Source organism: Cuculus canorus, chromosome 5 (genome assembly GCF_017976375.1).
Source record: "Cuculus canorus isolate bCucCan1 chromosome 5, bCucCan1.pri, whole genome shotgun sequence".
NCBI classification, from domain to species: Eukaryota; Metazoa; Chordata; class Aves; order Cuculiformes; family Cuculidae; genus Cuculus; species Cuculus canorus.
Window position 1 is genome coordinate 19,006,080 of NC_071405.1, and position 24,205 is coordinate 19,030,284.

Genomic DNA, 24,205 nt, shown 5'->3' on the forward strand with positions numbered 1-24,205 from the left:
GTTTGCCAGGTTTGGGCTCATGTCTAGTCATGCTGGAACCAGCCAGGGCAGGGGGAGTAGGTAGTCTTGCACAGCACTGACTATTAAGAAATGATGAAGTAAAATGAGTGTGAGAAAACACAGTTATCCTGGGATTCTAGTTGGATTTCAGTTATGTTTTATAAATGCTTTTTTCCCCCTTTACATTTAGTTCCAGAAAAATAAACACAACAACACTTGCATCAGTAGGAATTGAGTTTCTTCAACAGAATTTTTATCAATTCGTATTGATGCAGCTAAGATTAGGATTTTTTTCCTATTGCCTGGGGTTCTCTCTCTTGTTTGCTTGGTGGTTTTTTTTTTAAATTAAATGCTTTCTGCACACAGGGAACAGCTATATACTTTCAGTCTGGATGATTTGAATTTTAGATTAAGAAAAGAAGACCCAAAGGTAAAACCCTTGTCAAAACACAGTGCGTGTTGCTGTTCACATGTGTCCTCTCTAACACACTCCAGCTGCTCATCTTACAAAATCACTGCTCCCCCCATTTGACTTTCTTTCCACCTGATCTGCTACAGAAAGACAGATGCCCTTACAATGTAAAGACGCAGCACGGAGGAAACAACAGCCTTATAATTTGCATGCAGAAAGGCTATAGTTCTCCTTGGGTGAAGAGAAACAAAAGAAAAAATGATACCTGCAAAACTATTAGACCTCAGAAATGTTCCTGAGGTCCCCTAAGAGCTGACAAACAGCTCCCGAGAAGAGTTGAAAGCAGAAGCTAAGAAAACCTTAAGACCTGGCCTCTTGCATTGTTATCACTCTCAGGGCTGAAAGGGTTAGGGTTGTTAGGATATGATCAGTGTTTAAGTAAAATACATCTGGATTTACAAGGCTTGCAGATCTTGGAAAGATATGTGACTATCGCTTCTCTGTCACGGATGAAAAATCTGTTTTACAGAAAGGTAAAAGAAAAAGTTGCCCAAAGTTAAATAATGCTTAAGGGCAAGCAATAGATTGCAGATCTTCTGATTCCGGCTCTAGATTCGGACCTGTATCATTTAGTAACATTCAAAATATTTTGGTTAACAGTGCATATAACAAGAAACACTTGCCAGGAACCTATGGAAGGATATGGTATAGGATTGAGAGGTCAAGGTGAGGCCTTGTACGTTCTTTTTACTACTTGGCTGGTTTTTGTTCTTATATCTACAACCATTTCATTATGTAATCACTATTATTAGCCTGAAGTCCTAGACACATTATGGAATAAGTTTATCTTCAGAAGGTCTGTTAAGTGAGGAAATGGTAATGTGGCTTTGAGGGCAGCAATTTTATTGGATAAAACGGCAAAAGATAAATTCTTGAGGAACTTGAAAAATCCTTTTTGGCACAGTAGCCTTAAATAAAGGAAAGGTAAAATACAGATTGAATGCTGAGTTCACTTCATTATTTATAAATAAATTTGTTCTCAGTTTTCAAGTTATAGTGCCAGGACTTGATGTCACTTGGAGGTTTCAGTAGCATTAGTTCATCGTCACTTTTTTGTGTGAAGTGTTTGGGACAGCCTAGTGAATGCTGATACAGAGAGGAAAAATTGCACACTGTTAAAATTCTCTTGAGCCCTTTTAAAATGTACAGCTTATATACTCTATGTGGTCCCGTATTCTGATTTTCCCTTGCTCTATGGTTAGAATTTTTTTTCTCTAACTACAAAATAAATGTTACAGATAGGGGCTTAAGGTAAATCTTTCTTTGTCACATAGCTTACTGGTCCAGTTAATACCTGTGTTTGATAACATAGAAAATCTACCAGCTGAATGTATGGGGAAAGGAATGAAAGGTCACGTCCACCACAAAGTATTGAAGTTTAACGGTAAAGCTTGTCTGTCAGATTTAGAAGGAAGGTAGGTCTTGGTAAAAGCTGTTTTTAATGAGGTGCTGTGGTGTAGGAAACTGGAATTGAAGAGATCTGAAAATAAATCCAGGATTTACCCCCTGTGTTCATGGTCACTGTTCTTTGCTGTAGGATTTTCTTTCTGGTTTGCTTTTACTTTTTTTTTATTCTTGCCAGGAATGCATAAACTAATTTCTGCAATTTTTTTTTGCCTGTCTGGTGCCCTAGAGATATAAAATATCATAAATAAAGTATATCTTGAAGTTTGTGTGTGCAGTTTGGTTTCAATAGCTCTGTTTTCAGACTATTGTTATATCCTGTTTTATCCTGTTAACTGGAACAGAACCATTTTCATGACCAGCTCTTACTAATAAGTCAAATAAGACTATCAAAATCTGGCACAAAGTTGTGCTTTTGCAAAACTTGTGTTAAAGAGTCACAGGAGCTCCGTCCAAGGGGAGGACGTAGATCAGAAACATCTTCTCCTTCCATAGGAGAGATTAGTTAAACTTCCCAGAATTCCTTTCTCCACATGCAATTTTTTTGTCTCTGCCTTGTTAAGCTTGTAGGGCTTGAAGGTAAACAGTTTTCATTCTGCTGAATACCTCTTAATCCCTTTGTCTTCTGTGGTGGTGATGATCTGTTCTATTAGATGGGGCACAGCTCTTCATCTTATCTGCTCATGCTATGCCCTCACCAAGGTGGACTCCTCAGAGCGGCCACAATTTGCAAAAGAAGATTGATGTATTGATGGAGATTGAAAAGCTGTGTGAGAGATTGTTTGGGAGGTTAATTATAAGGCAGCACCTTAAAAAAAACACACGGAATCAGCAGCCAGGTTACCTGAACAGCAGACATTGTTTGAGTCTTCAAATAAAAATAATATTTTTGCCTTTGCAGGCAACCATAATAAACTAAAAACTAAAACACTAAAATGGTGTTGGGAGATCACTTACTTCATATGTCAAGGAAGTGATAAAGCTGTGCAAGCTGTGGTTTTACCTGAAATAAAATATCTTTCACTGAAAAATCCCTTATTTTTGAGGCAGCATAAGAGAAGAAAGGTTGGTTGCTTTCATATGGTATCTGAATTAATGCATCTGCTTGGAACAGCAATCCACTTTACCCCATGCAACAATGAAAAAATATTATTAATATCTTGAAGTACATCCAAAGCATAGTAGTGTGAATGTACATGAGACTGTTGCTATCCGGAATACATTTGTCACTCTAAAATTTACCATTATAATCAGCCTCTGGCCTGGACAGGCGCACACTCTTCTGGGTTGAAAACTGGTTGGATGGCCGGGCCCAGAGAGTGGTGGTCAATGGAGTTAACTCCAGCTGGAGGCCAGTCACAAGTGGAGTTCCTCAGGGCTCAGTACTGGGTCCAGCCCTGTTCAATGTCTTTATCAATGACCTGGATGAAGGCATTGAGTGCACCCTCAGCAAGTTTGCAGATGACACTAAGCTGGGAGGAAGTGTCGATCTGCTGGAGGGTAGGGAGGCTCTGCAAAGGGATCTGAACAGGCTGGACTGCTGGGCCGAGACCAATGGGATGAGGTTTAACAAGGCCAAATGCCGGGTCCTACACTTGGGGCACAACAACCCTATGCAGCGCTACAGACTGGGGGAAGAATGGCTGGAGAGCTGCACGGAAGAGAAGGACCTGGGGGTGCTGGTTGACAGCCGACTGAACATGAGCCAGCAGTGTGCCCAGGTGGCCAAGAAGGCCAACGGCATCTTGGCTTGTATCAGAAATGGGGTCACCAGCAGGTCCAGGGAGGTTATTCTCCCTCTGTACTCAGCACTGGTGAGACCGCACCTTGAATACTGTGTTCAGTTCTGGGCCCCTCACCACAAGAAGGATGTTGAGGCTCTGGAGCGTGTCCAGAGAAGAGCAACAAAGCTGGTGAGGGGGCTGGAGAACAAGTCTTACGAAGAGCAGCTGAGAGAGCTGGGGTTGTTTAGCCTGGAGAAGAGGAGGCTGAGGGGAGACCTTATTACTCTCTACAACTACCTGAAAGGAGGTTGTGGAGAGGAGGGAGCTGGCCTCTTCTCCCAAGTGACAGGGGACAGGACAAGAGGGAATGGCCTGAAGCTCCGTCAGGGGAGGTTCAGGTTGGATATCAGAAAAAAATTCTTCACAGTAAGAGTCATTGGGTACTGGAACAGGCTGCCTAGGGAGGTAGTAGAGTCGCCTTCCCTGGAGGTGTTTAAGGAACGGGTGGATGAAGTGCTGAGGGACATGGTTTAGGGAGTGCTAGGAATGGTTGGACTCGATGATCCAATGGGTCCTTTCCAACCTTGTGATTCTGTGATTCTGTGAAATACCAAGGTGCTAAGCTTCAAGAAGTTGAAGCACAATCTGAATTTTTAATGACCTTTTCAGCTACAGGACTGTCCATTTTCCTTTCTTAATAACAGTGTCTGAGGACAAGGGATGATGGTGTTAGGAAAAAAAAGCTCTAAAAAAGAAAGGTATTGAAGATATGAGGTACTGGAGCATGTACAAAAAAAAGGCAGTGAACCTGGTGAGGCGTCTAGAAACAAGTCATATGAGAAGTGGTTGAGGGAACTGGGGTTGTTTAATTTGGAGAAAAGGAGATTAAGGGGGACACCTTATCACTCTCTACAACTACCTAAAGGGAAGTTGTAGCAAGATGAGTTTTGACTTTTGAAGTGATAGGACAAGAGGAAATGGCCTCAAGTTGCAGCAGGGGAGGTTTAGATTGGGTATTAGAAAAAATATCTTCACTGAAAGGGTTTTCAAGCACTGGAGCAGGCTGCCCAGGGAAGCAGTTGGGTTATCGTTCCTGGAGGTATTTAACAGATGTGTAGATGTGGTGCGTGGGGATATGGTTTAGTGTCGGACTTGGCAGTGTTAAGTTTACAGTTGGATTTGATGATTTAAAGGTCTTTTCCAATGTAAATGATTTTATGATTCTATATGAGGACTTTGGGAAAAGGAACATGTGATGACTACTTTAGTACGAGTAAACTTTGAAATGTTTGCTAAATGTTAAAGCAGAAGTCAGGAAAGGCCTCTGTGAGAAACTGGAAGATATGGGAGTTTTAGAAGAAGGTCTGTTGATGCCAGGAGACAGGAATAAATCCAGGAGATATGTACCTCAAGTACAAGAGGAGAAATATCTTTCTTATTGCTGAGATTTGGTAACATGGATGTTGTGAAGTCAGTCAGGGTAACAGCCCTGAAGGAAGCAGTCCTCTGCCCACCAAGCAGAAAAATAAGATAAATTAAGGTAAGGTAATAACAGTAACAAAATTGTCTCCTGCCGCTTTAGTATACCTCAGTTTTGCTTCAAAGAGGCTATTTTGAGTGTGATATGGCTGTCTGCTCTTTGTTGTTTCTTCCTTGATTTTTCTATTGAGACAGTTAACAAAGCTATTGCCAATTTTATAGTATGGATGACTAGCAAATGTATCGGTTTCCTATATGATACTCTGCATCAGATCCAAATCTGCCTTCATAAACATTGACACCAGCATGCTGTGCCTCTCCTTGTTGAGGGCCTGAAGATGCATTGCTGTTAATTGTATATTGAACAGTGACGGGAATTTCTGGCACTGTTTAAATCACTAGTGTTAAATGGCTGTATTTCAGATGACAGTTGCACAAGTGACTGCTTAATAATCAGTAGAGATGTTGCTCAAATAACTATCTATTCATATTTCCTGGTGCGTTTGTTGTTGGTTTTTTTTTCCTAATTTCTCACCTGCCTTCTTTAATGTTTTAAGGGAACAAACGTGTGGCTATATTCAGGTGAATGCTGTAAAGAAGAGAGCAAAAGGCAATGTTTATATTGAAGCAGAGCCAATGAAGTGTGTCCTGACAAAGTTCAAAATGATGCTTCTGTGTATTCTTCAGTGCCATCTACTGGCACAATTACCCGTTAGAGATTTATAGGCAAAGAACATTCTGTTAATAGGCCACAATTTGTAAACATTTGTTTGTTTTTTCTTTTATTTTAGGAGCAGGGCAAGATTGGCGTAGTCTTTAATATTGGCACAGTGGATATCTCTATTAAAGAGGAAAGCACACCTGTAAATGATGGCAAATACCATGTGGTACGCTTTACCAGGAATGGTGGCAATGCCACTCTTCAGGTTGACAGCTGGCCAGTGAATGAACACTACCCAACAGGTACATACTTATTTCTCTTTGTTTTTCTCTTTCAGTATATCTATACCTACAGACTAATGTTTAATAAAAACTACATACTAGATAAATCTTTGTTGCTTCATCTCAACAATAAATTGACCAGCCTGGTGCTGCATATTCTCTGTTGGAAAACAGCTAATGGTCCTTTACACTGGAAGAATAAGCATGGCAACTGTGTAGTATCATGAACATAGATCCAGATATTTCAGAGGTCTCTAAGTGAATCCTGTTTCTGCAGAGTTACAAACCAATTCGACAATGAACTTGGTCTTGCTACTTGTGATATTTTCTAACTATTTAAGGGAGAAAAGTTTTGAACAGAACTTAGGAAAAGGTGACTCTAGCTATTCTTAAGACACTGCCCCTATAGATATAGAGCTTAAGTATAAGGAATGTGAAAGATTAAGTTGCAAATATTTGAAGAGACCTTCTATTTGCCTCATAAGTTTTCATCATCTGCATTTCACTCTCTCTTTTAGGTTTGCAGATACAAAGGTTGATACATAATCCAGCCAAAACTGTTAACTTTTAGTTGACATGAGGTCAAAATGCAGTGGAACAGTCAATATCTCTTTGGAAATCATCACCCTAAATCCACCAGGAATAGTGAAAAACTGGCACTTGAGTCACTGTCCTATGTTTTATCCCACCATTAGCAAATCACATCCTTGTGTCACTATGCTGAAAGGTCAGACTCACTCCCAGTAAAAAACAGATTGCTGTATGTGATGCTGCTGGTGCATAAGAGGAGCACAAGGAAAGAATTCCAAGATTAACCACATTCTTATTCACATGTTGTTGTCTAAGATCAAGCCATGATCTTCTTGTTTGTCTCCAGTATTAAATCTAAGCAACTTCCAGTTTTTCCTTTCTGGGGGATACATAACTGACCCAGGACAGAAAGAAGAATTCTGTGATAAATATGAAGCAGTTTACTACTTGTATGGGAGTTGCCCATAAGCCATTTAACCTCAGATTATGAGAAAAATCCTAATTGTTTATGTAATGGATATAAGTTGCTCCTGGGGAGATTGTTTAGATTCCAGAAGATTATTTTTCACCATAAGAACAGTTAAACATTGGAATAATCTCCCCAGGAAAGTGGTAGATTCCTGTACACTGAACACCTTTAGGCCTTGGCTTGACAGAATGCTGGTCCATCTCATTTAAATTATGTATCACCTAAAAAGATTGGACCATATGATCCTTGAGGATCATTCCAACCTGGATTTCTACAATTGTATGATTTCATCTCTTCCACTCACTCAGAAAGTGCACAGGAAACTTCTTAATGTGAGTGATCTATCCTGTGGTTCTCTCTACCACATACTCAGCATTACACTTTGTCAGTGTTCTGGTGATGTATATGCTAAAAGTATGCTCAAATAATTGTCCTTATTTCTATGAACTAATTGCTTTCAAAGAATACCATGACAGACGTGCTGAGTTAGACTCTAGGTTCGCTATCCATAGGTTAGAGAGGGAAGCGTGGCTAAGAAAGGCCCAAATTGAGCATCTTTCTTCTGCTCATTTCATCAATTATTTTGTAGTAAAATACCGCTGATCCAGTTGGCAGCCAATTATAGTCAGTAAAAACCCCATGAATAAATTTTCTACTTATATTACTCGCTGTACTAAGTCCCTGGTGTAAAGAAACTAAATATTCAGCTCATTGCTTTACAGATTTTTTTAAAAGGGAGAATAAATCACAATCAGAGACTACTTCAGTTCTCTCTACTTCTGTCTTGGCTAAAGATATTCCTGTGTTTTTATTAGAAGATGTATGGTTTTATAGAATCAACATTAATCTTATGTTCTGGGCTAGTATTGAGTTTATGTCATTGTACCCCAAGGGAAAAGGACACCTTTATATTCCAGACACCTTTTCGTTTCCATGCATCTATTTCAATCTGGCTGTTTGTACATGATAAAGTTTTCAGCCTGCCCTTGTGAAAATAAGGTTTATGGGATCAGACTTTGTGTGTGTGCATGTGTCTCCTTTGGTTTTTTTCCGGTTTCTTTCAAGCAGAATTTTAAAAAGGGACAAAAGTGAGAAAAAGAAAATATATATATCCTCCATGGCTAGGGAAAAATAACCAAGGGAAGAGGGCAATATTCCAGTCCTGCAAGAGGAAAGGACTGTGGCTTGATCTTAATTCATGTTAAATACCAGAATATCCATATAATAAAGAGATATTATGAATGCCTCAGGAAAAGCTTCAATGAGAGATGCCAGCAACTACAGGAAACCAATCCTTATTAGTCCCATTTTCTGGGCAATTAATGGTTTAAAAGAAGACCAAACAGGAGCTTTTGAAATTAATAATTTGTTTTCTTTCACAGACCAAAGTTACAGTAATGTTTGTTGTACTGAGCGCAAGATGAAACTGGTTTTCAGCAGAGTTTCAGCTCTGTAAAAAGCTTTGTATTTGGGTTGAGCCAGGGTTATCCAGTGTGTTTCAGCTGGAGATTGCTGAAACTGCAATTTATATCAAACTTGAGTAATAATAGCTAAGGAATCCTGTATTTTATGCATAGGATCACCTACATTCTGGAAACGTTTGTAGTGTTTGAAAACCATCATATTTGTAGGATGTGCATGTTTGGGTACTCTGTGCTGTCTGTAATATGAATAATTTCATGTATACTTGATTTCCTGCACAGTGCTGCAGTCTAATATTTGCAAATTTTGTAAACGAGCTAAAGTATCTTCCTTGTCATCACATGCGGTGCAATCTTCAGGCAGCAGGGCTGCATTCTGAATGGCATTTCTGTGTTCTTGTCTGAGTTTGATTACCTGAGGAAGGATTATACATTAGACTCATAATTACTTGCTCAATGAAAAGTACAAATAAAAGTGGGATATTCATTAAATAAGCAAAGAGAGAGAATATTCGCTTTCCTTAAAACATAGTCTTCAGTTAAATTGAAATTTAATGAAACTAGCCCAATGGGACTGAAATACTCCAAATTTTTGCAACTTCATATAAAAGACAAGAAAGTGGAAAGAAAACAGAAAACCAACAAACTTACAGTTCAGACACTGACATTTTGGGTTTTATAGCATCCAAGTCCATCTTAGTCATCTGCAACGTAAGCTTTATGCTTTCTTTTGAAAAGAATTCTTGAAAAGAAATTATAAAGGAAGGAATTAACTTGGAGCTAAGGTTGGCTGAGCTTTGGGACTGAAATACTTCCGGTCATTAGGGATGGTCTTTCACTGTTTGTACCATTCCAACCCTGCCAGTTTCTTTTACTCAGCAGTAAGACTGAACAGTAGCCTGGTACGTGTATCTGAGATGAAGCTCCTGAGAAATGGGTGATGGCCCATAGCAGCATCAGCACTGGGGAGCACAAGGGTTGCTATACGCAATTCAATTATTCAGTTGTTGTGTCTCAGTTCAGCCAAAACCATTGAGGCATTCTTGGTTTATCTGCATTTGCTTTGACCTTTTTCCTCTCCCTCAAGCATGCAATCAGGAGATGGTATTTTTCCATAGATTTTGCTGGTGGCCAATTTCTTGATGCTTGATTCACAAAGACGGTCATCACAATGCATTTCTTAGTCAGGGTGTATACTTTTTGCTAACATACATATGAATTTCTGAGCTCTAAAGGGCAGTTTTCCATGACTGCCTCCCTTCTGTTGTCTTACATGCCTTCACTCTTTGGTGTACATTCCAGATAACAGGTTGTATTACTTGGTCACTGTTATTTTCTTGCTTTTATGTTCAGCATTTTAGTGATGAAATTGGACCAAAAGTAAGTAAGATAGGAAAGCTAGTTCAGGAAGAGGAAGCATCTGACATTTTTGTTTCAGATTACAATAAAACTTATCAGGTTTCAGGCACTTTACAGTAGGGTATATGGATTTAAATTAGGAATCCTGAGGTTGGGATGGAGTCAGCAATTCTCAGAAGGGTCAAAACCAAATCTGTCTTGACAAAGAACAGAGGTATTTCAGTCCCTTGAAACAAGCCTGATATTCCTGTTCATTCATCCATGCATTAACTACATTTTCTGTGGCAGAAAATGAAACAAAACTAGGTGAAGAGAAGCTTTAAAGGAAGAGTATCAGTGACACCAAAATAAAGTCTAATTGGACTAATGTTTTAAAGGGTAGGATTAATGGAAGGGAGGCAAGAGGCAGGAAGGGGTTGTCATTTAAAGAAATACATGATTTAGCAAGAGAACTGTAACCTGGATTTTATTCATGCATATTAAAAATAAGAAACAGGACAGCATTAAACGACTGGATCCTTACCAGAATTCATTAGTTCATCCACCCAACACAGATTTTATATTTTTCCCCTTTGTCATTCTCTTGAGTGATCTCTCCTTCTTCTTGTAGGAGTCCCTGCCCTTTTAAATAACATTCATTTGCACTTCTGTTGGTACTGAATAAAAGAAAAAAGAACTCATCCTCTGTGCCCCTACCACATTCTCTCTCTCAAGTACATGTTTGAGTGGAAGTTGGATTTTAAGAAAAGCTGGACAGTTAGCTCTTGACAGCAAAACTCCAAGGACTTTGTGACTGCTCAGCTATGTACTGTGGGCTGACCTATAAAACAAAAAGTTGATTCTGAGACCTAATATCTGTGCTCGCATTTTCCTTCAGAGTAGTTATAGTCCTAAGTTCTGAAAACTCTTGAGCAGTTGGAGCATATCTTCTGGTTTAATTTCATTTGAAAGGAATCCAGTTCGTATTCCCTGAGAGCAATTCAGTATGTGAACCAACATGTAGCACGTGGAGAGAGTTGGGAGGTACACCTTGGAGACATGCTCCAGATTTAAACCAAAATGCTGATATAGATGGATCTTATGGTTGTATACAGCTGGAGCTGGACAAAGGAGCTCATTCTTTCATTGCTGCTTCCCATACTCATGCTGATAAATAGTCAAATTTCTGTTTTCTGCTCTCTTTCATCTGCTCCAGGGGATCATTTTACCAATGCCATTCACCATGTAACTGGCCCAGGAAAAAAGGCCACATGGAAGAGGAAATGATCAGTTGAGAGACATGGAAAGATAAGATGACTTCCTTTATCAGTAAGGATGGTTTATGCCAGTCTAAAGTCTGCATTGAACTACATCTTTAGTAGTCTATGTGAAAGGAAGCCATTCTTTGTAACTTGCCATTGCTTGAAATAAAATACTTTGCAGAAGCACAACTGAAAGTGATAATGGTCTAGGTTGTCCTACCTATCTCAAATGCAACAGACATGAAGTCTCTCTTCAATATCATTCTCATTTCTTTGGTAAAACATCTGAAATTGCTCAGTTAGTATCAGGCGTGTTATGTGAGACAGGGAAGAAAGCTGGCTGAGTCCTTACTTGATTCCTTCAAGTTTTCCAGCAATCTGAAGTGCTGAAGGAGCTAGCAGATGTCATGGCAGGACCCCTCTCAATCATCTACCAAAGGTCTTGTGAGTCTAGGGAAGTCAGTGCTGACTCAAAGTTATCCAGGAAACTACAGACCAGATAGTCTAGCCTCAGTTCATGGAAAAATTATGAAGATTATACTGAGTACTACTGAAAAGCATTTAATAAACAATGAAATTATAAGGCACAGTCAACAAAGGAAAGTACTGCTTAACTAATTTGATATTCTTCTATGATAAGATCACTCCCCTAGGGGATGAAGGACAGGCTTCAGAAATAGGTTCTCTGTATTTCAGTAAGGCTTTTGATACCTTTAGCGAGTTTACCGATAATACCAAACTGGGAATTGCTGTTGACTCTCTTGAGGGACAAGAGGCCTTGCAGAGGCATATAGACAGATTGGAGCATTGGGCAATCATTAATGATATGAAATTTAACAAGTCTAAACACTGGATTCTGCACCTGGGATGGGGTAACACTGGACACATTGGAAGAGGAGTGGCTTCAGATCAGCCCTGCAGAAAGGGATGCTGTCTGACAGGAGCTCAGTATGAGTCAGCAGTGTGCCCTGGCAGCCAAGAGGGCAAACCACATCCTGGGGTGCATCAAACACAGTACAACCAGCCAGTAAAAAGAGGGGGTTATCCCACTGTATTTAATGTTGGCACAGCCTCACCTGGAGTACTGTGCGCAGTTCTGGGCCCCACAATTTACGAAATGTAAGTGAAGGTCCTAGAATGCATCTAGAGGAGGACAACAAAGCTGATGAAAGAGCTGGAAGGTGTCTCCTATGGGAAGTGGCTAAGGACTCTGAGTTTGTCCAGTTTGGAGAAAAGGAGGCTGAGAGGTAACCTCATTGCTCTCTACAACTTCTTGAGGAGCGGAAGTGCTGATCTCCTCTCCCAGTATCAGGACATGAGGCGTTTGAACAGAGTTTAAGAGGCATTTGGACAATGCCCTTAATAGTATGCTTTAACTTTTGGTCATCCCAAAGTTCTGTTCTGTTCTGTTCTGTTGTGTTCTGTTCTATTCTGCTCTGCTCTGCTCTATCTATTCTACTCTAACTCATTCCTATAGTAATAGAGTTATTATTTATCAAAGGTTATATTTCTACATTTAAGTGAAAGGTGCTGAGACATAAGCTCTAGAAAGAAAGTAATTATTATCAGTTTTTCTAAAATTGTTTTTACCTTATGACCTCTCATCTTTGAGAAAATTTCCAAGAAGTTAGTTTCAAGACAGCTGAAATTGTGTACAGCATCTATATATTATAGATTTAATAGGTATTGTATGTCTCGTCTCATCTGTTTTAACTGTAGAGAAGAAGTTTTACACAATTGTCACCACTGAACTAGATTTTATAGTCTACTTTGAAACAGGTCATTTCTTGCCCTACTCAAGTCATTTATCACTTTTCTCTTGATATTTTCAATCTACTTCCACAAGTGACATGATCTTTTTGTTCAATGAAGTCTGTTTCCCACCTCATCCCTCTACTGGAAAGCCTTTGAAGAGGCTGTTGTCTCTTTTCTTTTCTTCATTCTTTTTGGTTTTATTTAGTTCTTATCAGCAACATTTTCTTTCTCTCCCTCTGTGATTTCCCAGCCGTGAGATAAATAGCCTTGTATCATACAAGCTAAATACAATTACTGCTATCAAAACTAGAGTCTTTCTCTCCCTGTAAATGTCTCTTGGAAGCTGATAAGCTGTTCAAGGGAAACTGCATGCTTCTGCCTAATCCTGAGATTAAACATAACCACCCAGAAGACAGCAAGAGATAATTGGGGAGGGGGGAGGGGGGGGGCTGCTGAGGGGAAGCAGGCAAGAAAGAGAGGTGGAGAAAGTGAGATCCTCTCCTGAGATATTAAGAGGACATACGCAGGACTCAAGGTTATTTGTAAAGGAATTACACAAAACACACAAGAGCTTGTTATGATGAGGAATTTCCTCAGATAATGCAGTGATCGCTGTAGTTGTTAAAGACAAAATTCAATGGGGATTTGTTTGATGTAAAGCATAAAGGGGAGCTGTACAAAACAGCTTCCAGCCATGACTGCTGGTTGTTTATATATTAGCCCCCATACTGTCCTTGAAGCAGGAGGTCTCACAAGACCGATTCCAGATTCCTAGCGTGTGTTGTCTTGGGTTCATCTCACTGGCTTTATGCTGAATTTGGGCAGACAGTAGATTTCCCAAGAGTAAAGCAGGGGAATGAGCCAGCTTTTCTGTGCCCTGTGTTTTGCTACCTGCTGACTACCTGAATGAGGATAATTTAACCCTCCTGTTTGTTAAACAGCATTAACACTAATCAGGAAATAAGAGTGCCTTAATTACAGAGGAATAGTGTCTGATACCTGTAGTGGTCCTCGGTTATAACCAATGCAGGATTACTGAAGACAAATAGTCTTTATGAGTCAGTCCAATATAGATGAAAAAAAACAGCCTCATTTCTGGTTATAGAACTTCTTTTTTTTTTTTTTTTTTTTAATCGAGGACATTTTAATTTTCTCCCTGTTAATTTTTTGTAAGGTTTGGCATTTCTGAAATACTTGTCTGTACTTTTTAACAGTTATCAATTTGCCTAATGGGATATTATCTCTCCCAACTTTGCTTTATTTAATTTAAAGAGACAATAAGTTTGAATAATCTACTACTAGCATCACTGGAGGATTTAAGAGAAGACTACATATAATTTCTTCAGCTGATATGTTCTCTGATATTAGAAATAATATGCAATATTGTGACGATTAGTTTTCGAGAGCTCAGGAATGCAGAGTTTAATGTTGATTCGGACATTAACAAGGAAAAGTCAAAAGCAGAACTAACTAAAATGTCTGAATCACTGCAACAAGTTCTTCCTTTCTAAATTTGTATCCCGACATAGTACCCCTGCACAGGTCATATTGTACTCCTTCAGTGATTTCCAAATATTTAGTAGCTGAGCTTATTGGAGGAAATAGTTCTCTGTGCTTTGAAGAGCCTGCCTCCTCCTCCCCCAGCTTTCCTCTGTCTCTTCCAGAGTGATTTTGGCATCTCCTCATTAGCTCTTCTCTCCACACACTCTCCGACCCCCAAGTATGGTTTCTGCCTTCTCATGCCCCTTTAGGAATTCCCTCCTTCAGACTCAAGGCTGTTGTGGTCTGCTCCTCACTGCCAGTGAAGCCAAGGTTATAGTAAGATGCTTGGCCAAATCCAGTTGCCTCCATGAGGAGGCACATGGATCTTGTACTTGACTACTCGGAGTCATCAATCAGTCCTGTTGCTTTACATGCAAGCTGAAGGGGTTTCTTTGTGGTACTGCCAGATCCTACTGTGGTCTTAATATTTTCCTATCAAAATGCCCTTGTGAGCGGATAATGAGTTAGGAGCAAGAGCACTGAATTTTGATTAGCCCTGTGGGCTAAATGTGATCCCCAGGGTTCTTGTCATATATTTGTTTGTGGGTTTTGATTTTTTATATTGTGCTCATTTTATGGGACTTAAATGAGCTCTCAGATGCTTCGTATCAGCATGAATTTGAGATGGCATGTAAAGTGCCTTTGACAGATTTACTGCATTTCATAATGAGCCTAAAACATATAAAAAGACAGGGTTAATGAAACAGCATTGGAGAAGCACATTTTGAAGGCAGTACTGTGACACATGTTGAAAGATCTGCCAAGAGGGATGATTAAAGCATGACAAGTTGATGAAATCAAGAGCTGATTGTAGCTTGTCACTGCAGGGCCATAACATCTATAATATAAGGTTGGAAAACAGATAAATATGACTACATGATATGAGCACTCAACTTTGGTCCCCTGTATCCTCTGAGATATAAACCTACACACATTAAGTCACCGAAGATGAATATAGTTGGGAATTTATGCAAAATCACTCATGTTAATGCATGTTAATGCATGTGCATCCATCCTGGATGATCGAATAGGGTCTGACATGATAAAAAAGTTACATAAAATTTGCCACTATGCTCACAGTTTAACTTCTATGTACCACATGTTTTGCTTTCCCACAAGACATAATATTGTGGTTTGTTTCCACTTTATCTCCAAACAGTTACATGGAACTGCTGTAGGTCTGTCTTCCAAATTCCAAAAAGCGGCTATAATATGACTTCTGGTATTCATCCTTCCTATCAAAGTTTCATTTCTCAAAACCGATCCAGGCTCTTAAGAGGCGCTGTGTTCCATCAGTCTACACGAGTTGCAGTTTTACCTCCCCCAATTCAAGCCCATGCAAGTGATAGTTTATCAAACACCAGCATTTCTGCCAGCTTGACATTAAGGAAGGGGGAAATTCATGGTTTTTTATGACGAGAGCTAAGGTAACCAGGCAGAACAAACAGTAGAGCATTATTTAATAGCAATAGGATTGAAAGAAGAACTTAAAGAAGGAACAGTATCTTCATGCAAGCAGCCATGACCGGCTATTCCCATCTAGGATTCGTTCTTATGGAGCAGTCTCCACTATGGCTACATTACACTCACATAAAAGCATTCTACCATGCAAATACATGCCACAGAAACAATACGAGTTCTAATTTAGCGAAAATACTTTATCTTGTTTATCATATGGATAAAGAAAATACTGTCAGAAAGTACTGACAATTTGAATAAAACTTTTTGTCAGTGCTGTCCAAAAGAACAGAGATATGTATTTTATTGCTGCACAGTTAGTTGAATTAGTGTAGCATCATTCTTATATATTCCTGAATTAGACAAGATGTCCAATATGTCAAGTCTACAGGCAAATAACAATTTCATCAGAAGAAAATTTGCTTTAATAGTCAAAATGACACTTAGGTCCAATGGTCTTGGATTTGGGATGGTTTCTATTCTGTTCGCTCGGAGCCTGTTTGTCCATCCAATAAGCTTCTTGAGCTGGAGAGCAGCCAAGTGTCCGATGCTTCAGAGAATTACAGTAACCCATCATGGCAACCACAAAAATGTGCCCCAAAAAATGTCCTTCTAAAAAAAAATTGTCCTACTATTATGATTAGTTTGTGACCTGAAATGTGAGATCACGTAGGCTGTAAGTGTTTATCTTACATCTAGAGTCACTACATTTGTATTACTCCATTGGAAAGCAAATGCTTTCTTTTTTCCCCTCATTAATTTATCCATGGAGACATGATCACGTGGGAAACATTCTCACTCCCTCTCCAGCTGTAATTTGATAGAAGTGTTCTGCCATAGTGTGACCACATTGCTCAGCCAAATTTAAGCCAAGACAAAACAAGACCGAGGCAGTTTAGTAGCAGTTTAGTAGTAGTTTTTCTCCATTTCTCTTTCTCCTTCTATTGATGATCTTGATTCTCGAATCTCAGTTCTTTCATCTTAGCTTAGTCTGTGTCATGGTTTACCCCTGCCCCAGATGGATCAGCAGCTGAGTGGGGGAAGCTGTGGACTCAATCCCTGCATCCCACACCCACATCCTTATACTCACTACAGGCCTTTGAGTCCTTGTCTCAGAGATACTATGATGCAAAACAGGTGTATTCCATCCACAGAGGGATCCAAGCCATGTTTTTTTTTTCCTGATATCTCTTTGACATCCAACATGCTTCCTGCTAAAATCATCACCATGCCATTTTCCATGAATATTAATTACATACAAGACATCTAAGTATATCCTGATAGCTCGATCTTGCTAACAATTCCAGGCTGAAGTGTACAATGGCTTACATAAGCATGTTTATCCTAACTCTCTGAATGCTTGAATGTTATGAGCTGTTCTCATCTATTTGTGTCCACTGGTCCATGATTGCTTGAACATCCAGGTACCACACATAAGCGCTATCACCAAAAATTTCTGATACATTTCTCCTTTACTGGAGTGAGAGTAATTGCAATTGCTTCCATTATCTGATGATACTTAAGATGTAGCTGTATAATGTTTTGCAGAGAAAGATGGAGTAATATTTTTCAGATGGAGAATCAGGCTAAATAAGATCACTGGATAGTAAGAATCTTGCTAGACTGCACAATGCAGTGAACTCCCAGACATTAATATAGTTTTGTTTCTCTCCTGTGTTAGTTATTTTTCAGTCTCCTGTTCAAATGGAGTCGTTATTATATATTCTCTTTCTTCTTGCTGTCTTTCTCTCTGGCTCTCCCTCTGTCCCTGTCTTTCATACACACACATGCAGTAAGAGTGAGCAAACAAACATCTGGCCTGAGGGATCAGAGGTTTGAACAACAACTTTGTGCTTTTCTGATCTTATTGCCTGCAGAAAGAATAGTGCCAGCTGTAATCCCAGGCTGACACAGCTGACATGCAGTGACAGAAGGAGCCCACGCTTCCGCATCAGCCATCTCTCTGCTCACTAAAAGACACTGGAAAGTTCAGAGTAATTGAAATCTAATACCATGGACCGAAGCAGAGCAAGTGTGTGAAAGCTTGATCGGAAATGTAAGGCGCCAGACACAAAACTGGGAGACAGAAGTTCCTGAATTCCAGTGTTGGTTTTATAGATTGCCCTTCCCTGTGGTCCTGGGCAATGTTTTTAGCCCTCTGTGGCTCAATTTTCCAGTCAGCAGGGATAAAGCCCCAATTTACGTTATCCTTGAGGACTTAAACAGAAAATATTCTATGATTCACTGAGTATGAAAAACTTTCTGGGTCAGTAAATTACATCTTTGCTATTTACTAAATACTTGAAGAACTCTGGAGACTGAAAATACTTGTGTTGAACTTGGAAAATCTTTTCTTTTTTTTTTTTTTTTTTACCTTGAGACCCACAAATTCATAGTCAGTGAGATTCCCTCTGCATAACAAAGTGTCATGTGCAGTATTTTACCCCTTCACTATTTAACGTTTCCATGGCAATTTCCAAACCTTGGGTCAATTCCAAGAAAAAAATGGATTTTAAAGGTTGTATTAGGAAAAATGTGTCTACAGAAGCTACAAATTCTTCTTCCCATGGTTCTGTATTACTTCTGACAGTGTTATTCAGTAATTATTTTCTCATCATATGGATGTTTCCTGTGCCTCTAGTTCATGGCACATGTCTTTGAGAAGACATACTGGGTCATGGCCGAGTCCTGGAATTCAGTTTTTCTAAGCTGATACAAACAGAATAAATTATTTCAAGAGGAGGTAAAGATCACTCATTTGTAGCAATTAGAAATGGAAAAGACTTGTTTGGTCTTATTTATCCCTTCTGTAATCAACTATTATCCCCTATCGCTTTATCAAGTAAAATTTTAAATAATTCAAGAATTTCAATGAGGAGACCATAGCACTGTCTAATATGTGATCTTGATAGAAAGTGCTGCTTAATAAGCTAATTCTTTCATCAGTTTTGTACTTTCTTTTAGCTATTTCCTGGAACTCACCCTAGAGAACTTGCCCTCTTCCACAGGGTTTTTACCTTTCTGCTATTTGTAGCTGATTAGCTTTCCAGTCCTCTAGGAACGTTTGACTGAACCTTTGACTAATGTTTTAAAGGCATTGGTCTCATTAATGTTATTGACTGAGAAGGCTCCCTTTATCCAGCACTGTGTTCGAGGGACGGTACGAGCATTCTCTGCTTGTTTTACATTCAGCTCTCCATATTATCTCCCTAATAATACATAAGGAAATGAGATCGAGAAACAGCTGAATGCTTTTGGTGGAGCCAACCCAGCTCCATCACTGCCAGCGCCAAGGGAGAGACTGCCAGTCCTGCCAGAACTGAGCTGATTCCTGGAGAGATACTGGAGTGCCTACTGACACCTTCCCACAAGGATTCTTGGTTTCAGTGTAATGCCCAATAAACATAAAGAGGAGCCCTTCCTGAGTGGGGAGTACAGTGCACTGAGTCCCACGCGGTTCTGCAGGAATCAACATTCTTTCTAGTTCACCATGCAGGCCGTGTCAGACCTAAGTTAGCTCTCTCCCTAAGTGCTCTTATTTGCAAGGACGTGATAATGACACACACTTTTTATGAGGAAAGTGTAAGACCACAAGTTTTCTTACCTCAGATCCTGCACTATGCAAAGGCAATTGTTTCTTTGGTCTTACATCGGTCCTGCAAGCAAAAGAGCTGCACTTGTGTAGCTCCGTGTTTAACCCGACACATGTGAACTAGATCCAGAGTTTTTCTGCCCTAATTTTGCATGATCCACAAAACTGATAAGCAACGCCTAGATAAATGGGAGTTAATAGAATTTAAAGTGTCAATACAAACAGTGCTTTTGGCATTGGTTATTGCTGCTTGTTCCCACTGGCCTGTATAAATCAGATACTGACCTTTCCCAGAGGAATTGAAGAAGTGGGATGTGGGGACAGTAGCGGTGGATTTAATTCTGATCTCTGTTTCAGATCTCTTCCTGCAAAATGAAATTTGTCCTTATTTAAAATGGAAAGATGAATGCATAGTTTTAATTGTTCTTTAATAGCCACTTAACCCTTGGCTGCCTATGGGTCTTAACTTGGACCTGGTCAGTGAAAAATAAATTTACATATTACTTACAAAATGTCTCAAAGATCCAGTAATGTAAACACCCAAATTGTTTCATATCTGTAAAAACATTGAACTGGTAGCTGCTTTCTCTATACTATACACCAGCTCACTTCTCCAACATAAATCAAAAGAGAACTAAAGCAGATTGTTTTTATCTCATGCTCATGGCTTCAGCTTCTACAGCACTGAAATGATTCAGTATAATCTGTTCCTATAAAATAAGACCTGAATCCCATTTTTCAGAAGACTAGCTTTTTTTTATTCTTTTTCACCCTTAAAAAAGTTTGATTAACCTTGTGCCACCTTTGCTAGTCTGAATTTTATTCTTGTTTTACTCCTATTGTATTTCTGGGTTAGATTATCAGAAGCGAGGCACTCATTTTCTCAGTCATCTAAGATAAGATTGTAAGATTAATCTAAGGGAGGTTGAAATGTTACTGATCTTGTCCTGGGGCAGCAGGGTGGATTAGATGACTTCTCAAAGTCTTTTCTAGTTTTATTAATGTTACATTGGCCCATGTTTGCTGCACCTTGTGGACAGCTGTTTAAACCCTAATCTCCTAGTTTGCCTCTGAATTTCCCAATGATTTTGACCTAAATGCTTCTTTGAATTTGGACCCTACATATTTGAAGCTAAAAAGGATAAGATTAAATAGAGAGTGGCAATAGCATAAAGCTTTTGGTTGGAGCAATAGAAACTTAGAAACAACTCCAGTTGCCTTATCAGAGGAGTATATTTTGCTGTTGTTTTTCTTGATAATTCTCTTCCCTATTTTTATTGCTTATGTTACCAAGACCTCATTGTCTTTTGTCATGAGGGCAGTGAGCTGAGGCGAGTTGCAGTGTGAAGGTCAGCTTTTATCTCTGGTCCATAGTGAGATGAACGGAAGGAAAGGTGTGGCTCCCAACAAACAATGTGATCAGAGGGAATTGGAGATAAAGTCAAGGGCATCCAGGACTAAAGGGAAAAGGAGGACAAGAAATAAAATGAGAATTGAATAGCAAAAGAACAGTGAAGGCAGTGGGAAAAGCATAATATCCAAAAGCTGAAGCAAAGGTAAGCAAAGGCAAACTTCGTCTATTCTTCAGTCGCATCAAATAAAATAGACCCCAAATTTGAATTCCTTGCTGAATACAAAATGTGAAAAAATAATAGTTGTACTTCGTAGTATTCAGAACAAAATATGTACGTAAGGAAATGGGACAATTTAGTATACCGTCAGCTTTAAGTTCAGCTGCCTGAAAACAGAAGTGGGTAAAGACTTTCAGTGTGTCTCAATCACAAATACACTTCTGAAACTTCTGTGGTTTGCAGTATCTGTGCCCTTTATTAGCTATTAAGGAAAAATAGTAGTTTCTCCATGACACAGTGCAAGCCTTCTTTTCCGGGGCATACAGCATTGACTTTAGAATAGCGTTGAGGCTGAACTGAACTGGGTCCATTTGTGCCAGCAAAGGATTTAGCCCCAAAGGTGGACTTTGCATGCTGTAGCAGGCTACTATGTGCCTCTCTGATACTGACGTCAATTAATTGTGTGTAAGTCTTACTGAGATTATGGACATCCATAAAAATGCAAAGCGATCTGGCGTTTAAGACCACTGGGTGAATTGAGCTATCAAATGCTAACTACTTACTAGCCCTCCTCCTACTGAAATTCCATCTCTTATCAGGGAAAGAGAGGTAGAATCCATTCAAACCTTGAGCACATATCTCAAAATGTTTTCTTAAATCACTGATATCATCATATAACCTTTCATTTAATAACTGCTCATTAGATACGATGTCTCATTCTTTTTGAAGACTTATAAGGAATGAAGAAAATATTGCTGCTGTAGTGTCTTTTCATAAAACAGCTTTAGGCATTAATTTAGGATACACAAATGTTTTCTTATGGTATTCTGTTTAGCATCTTCACAGACTTGACAACACATCAGGTTGGATTAATATTCCACCTGGAAGCAACTACTTACTTTCTGCCCAGTGCAATTTGCTGGAACCTTCTGGCTTTATGATTTCATACCAAAGAGGCAGTAAATCATCTTGATTGGTATCTAGGCCAAGAAGCAACATTTTTCATAGCTTCAATTGCTCTCCTACTTTCTTTGGCTTAAGAATCCAGTTTGGCTTAGAAATAAGCTCAATGCAATACAGATTGTTTTCTTAAAGGAACCATGAATGGAAACGCAGAACTTCTTCCAACATTGTAGAGTTTTGGAAGAAAATTTTGCTTTGCTCATGAGTAAATTTAAACTGTCTCCCCCTGGACTGTTGTGCTGTGTCAAAAGCATTTCCTGTGGGAACTGCCAATAGTGCTTAGCACAAGGAAATTCTGTTGATTTTTTTCCCCATTTTAATTTGATCTAAATTAAAGATTATCAAGCGTGAATCTGAACTACTGTATAGTTGGTGGAGCAGGGATACAGAAGGCTCCAGAATAAAAAGACAGAAAACTGCCAACCAATAGGTTGTTTGGGGGGGTTGTTTTTGGTTTTTTTTGTTTTTTTTTTTAATTAATGAATTAGATGCCAGGTTTTCTTGAGGAAGAAAGGGACAAAAAAAAAGAGCTCTTCTGCCAAATTCCTCCCCAAACTATTTAGTCCTTAGTAATGTCTGTGGTATTTGAAATATTTGAGTATTCAGGTTAAACAAGATTCAGGGATCCAGAAAATTTCAAAATCTTACTATTAAAGTCCTTAAGGTCATATGAGCCTGGATGCTTATCAGTTCGTTGGAAAACTGAGTGATACTTAAGAGATGCAGCACAATTATTTTTAGTTGTATACATGAGTACTAAATGAAATAAAAGACTTGCTTTATCCCAGTCTTCAGAGAACTGGATTGGTTATGCTTTAGTATTTTTCATGAGAAAGAAGAAAAGATAGGTGAAATAATGCATTTCTAAGGTACAGTTCTTTAAAAGAAGATTAAATCATGAAGCAGATTATAATTCACATTGATATACAGGAATTTATTATGCAGACAAAGAAAAAAAGGAGGAAGGTTATTTTGAATAAGCAGTTCCTACTAGTACTCATATCATTTAAGCAGCTAGAACCTCTGGTAGGACAAATATTTACAAAATCACAAGTAGCAACACTAATCAACACAGTTTTGCTATAAGAAATTATACCCTGCGGACCTTTGAGACCCACGTTGATTCAGAAGGTAAAAGAGCTGTGAAACTATAAGTATTTCCTAAAATAAGTTTAAATGGCTTTTTTTATCCTGTTTATTCTTTATGAATTATGGCCTCGAATCAAAGCGGGACTCAAAGAGAAAAATGGGGGGAGAGGGGGCTGTATAGATTATTTGCGTGAAGGGATTGTTTGAACATATGTATCATTTGGCTCTAGAAGGGCCTTGCACTGAGGTCAAAAGGGATTGTTACTGAAAATTTGTATGTATGAAAATGGAAAAGAATCTCCTTAATCATGTCATGGTGCAGCTGTCAGGAGTACAATGAGCTTACATCATGTTGAACTTGTGTTATTTCGTGTTGCAAACCATGATGCTTCCTTTTTGAACTTTCACATCAAGTACAACGTTTATTTTTTTAAAGCACAACTCAAAGTTGATATTAATTTAAAAATTGTGTGGTTTTATTTACTGACTGTCCCAAGCACTTGACAATGGAAACCTTGTTCTTTAACTTAATGTTGTAACTGGATATGTCAGTGAACACATTCTCATGCACAAGATTTTAAAAATCATTCTTACTAATGTCTGAAATAATTTAAAAAAAAAAAAAAGTAATAGATCAGGAACTAATGTTGCAATTTAAACTTATTTGAATTTTCTAATGTCCTTCAAATTTTTGTAGCTTCTAAAGGTATGGGTTTTATGTGTATATTAATCTTGCTGAATATATCTGCCTAATAGTGATAATTAATAATAAAATTAAATTAAATCTGATTTTTTTTAAAAAAAGTCTTTAAATACATGGTGGGGAATAGTTGTCATTTCTGACTTTCTTGAGGGTCTAGGACTGTATTATAAGAAACCCATTTATTTATTTATTTTTTATTTATTTATCATATCTTCTTTCATTGTCCCTGTTCCTTTTTACCTTAGCCTTGCTGGCCTGTTCTTGTTCGATGTCCTACTTAAGAAGAATTTCAATGCAGTACATTTTTTCCTTTCTACAGTCAGATCTCCACAGAGAGGAGAAAGCACTCCGTGCCAGCCCCTGGCTGACTCTTGTGTTCCTATGAACTCTGGATCACTCTTTGTCTCCAGTAAAAGGTTGCTTATGTACATAATGAATGAAACCTGTGGAGATATTTGTTCTGAGTAAAGAGTGTTATAAAATTTCTTTG

At 38.8% G+C, this 24,205-nt stretch overlaps 1 protein-coding gene across 37 annotated transcripts in view; it reads left to right on the plus strand.

Annotated features, from left to right (window-relative positions):
* The window catches only part of NRXN3 (neurexin 3), a 998,348-nt gene that overhangs the window by 855,146 nt on the left and 118,997 nt on the right, over positions 1–24,205 (plus strand). For all 37 annotated transcript variants that reach the window (XR_008449915.1, XR_008449916.1, XM_054066539.1 and 34 more), the window contains 1 exon segment: positions 5,871–6,042. Coding sequence is in view for 35 of the 37 variants with exons in the window: in XM_054066539.1 (XP_053922514.1) it covers positions 5,871–6,042 (172 nt within the window). In the remaining 2 variants the exon portion in view is untranslated.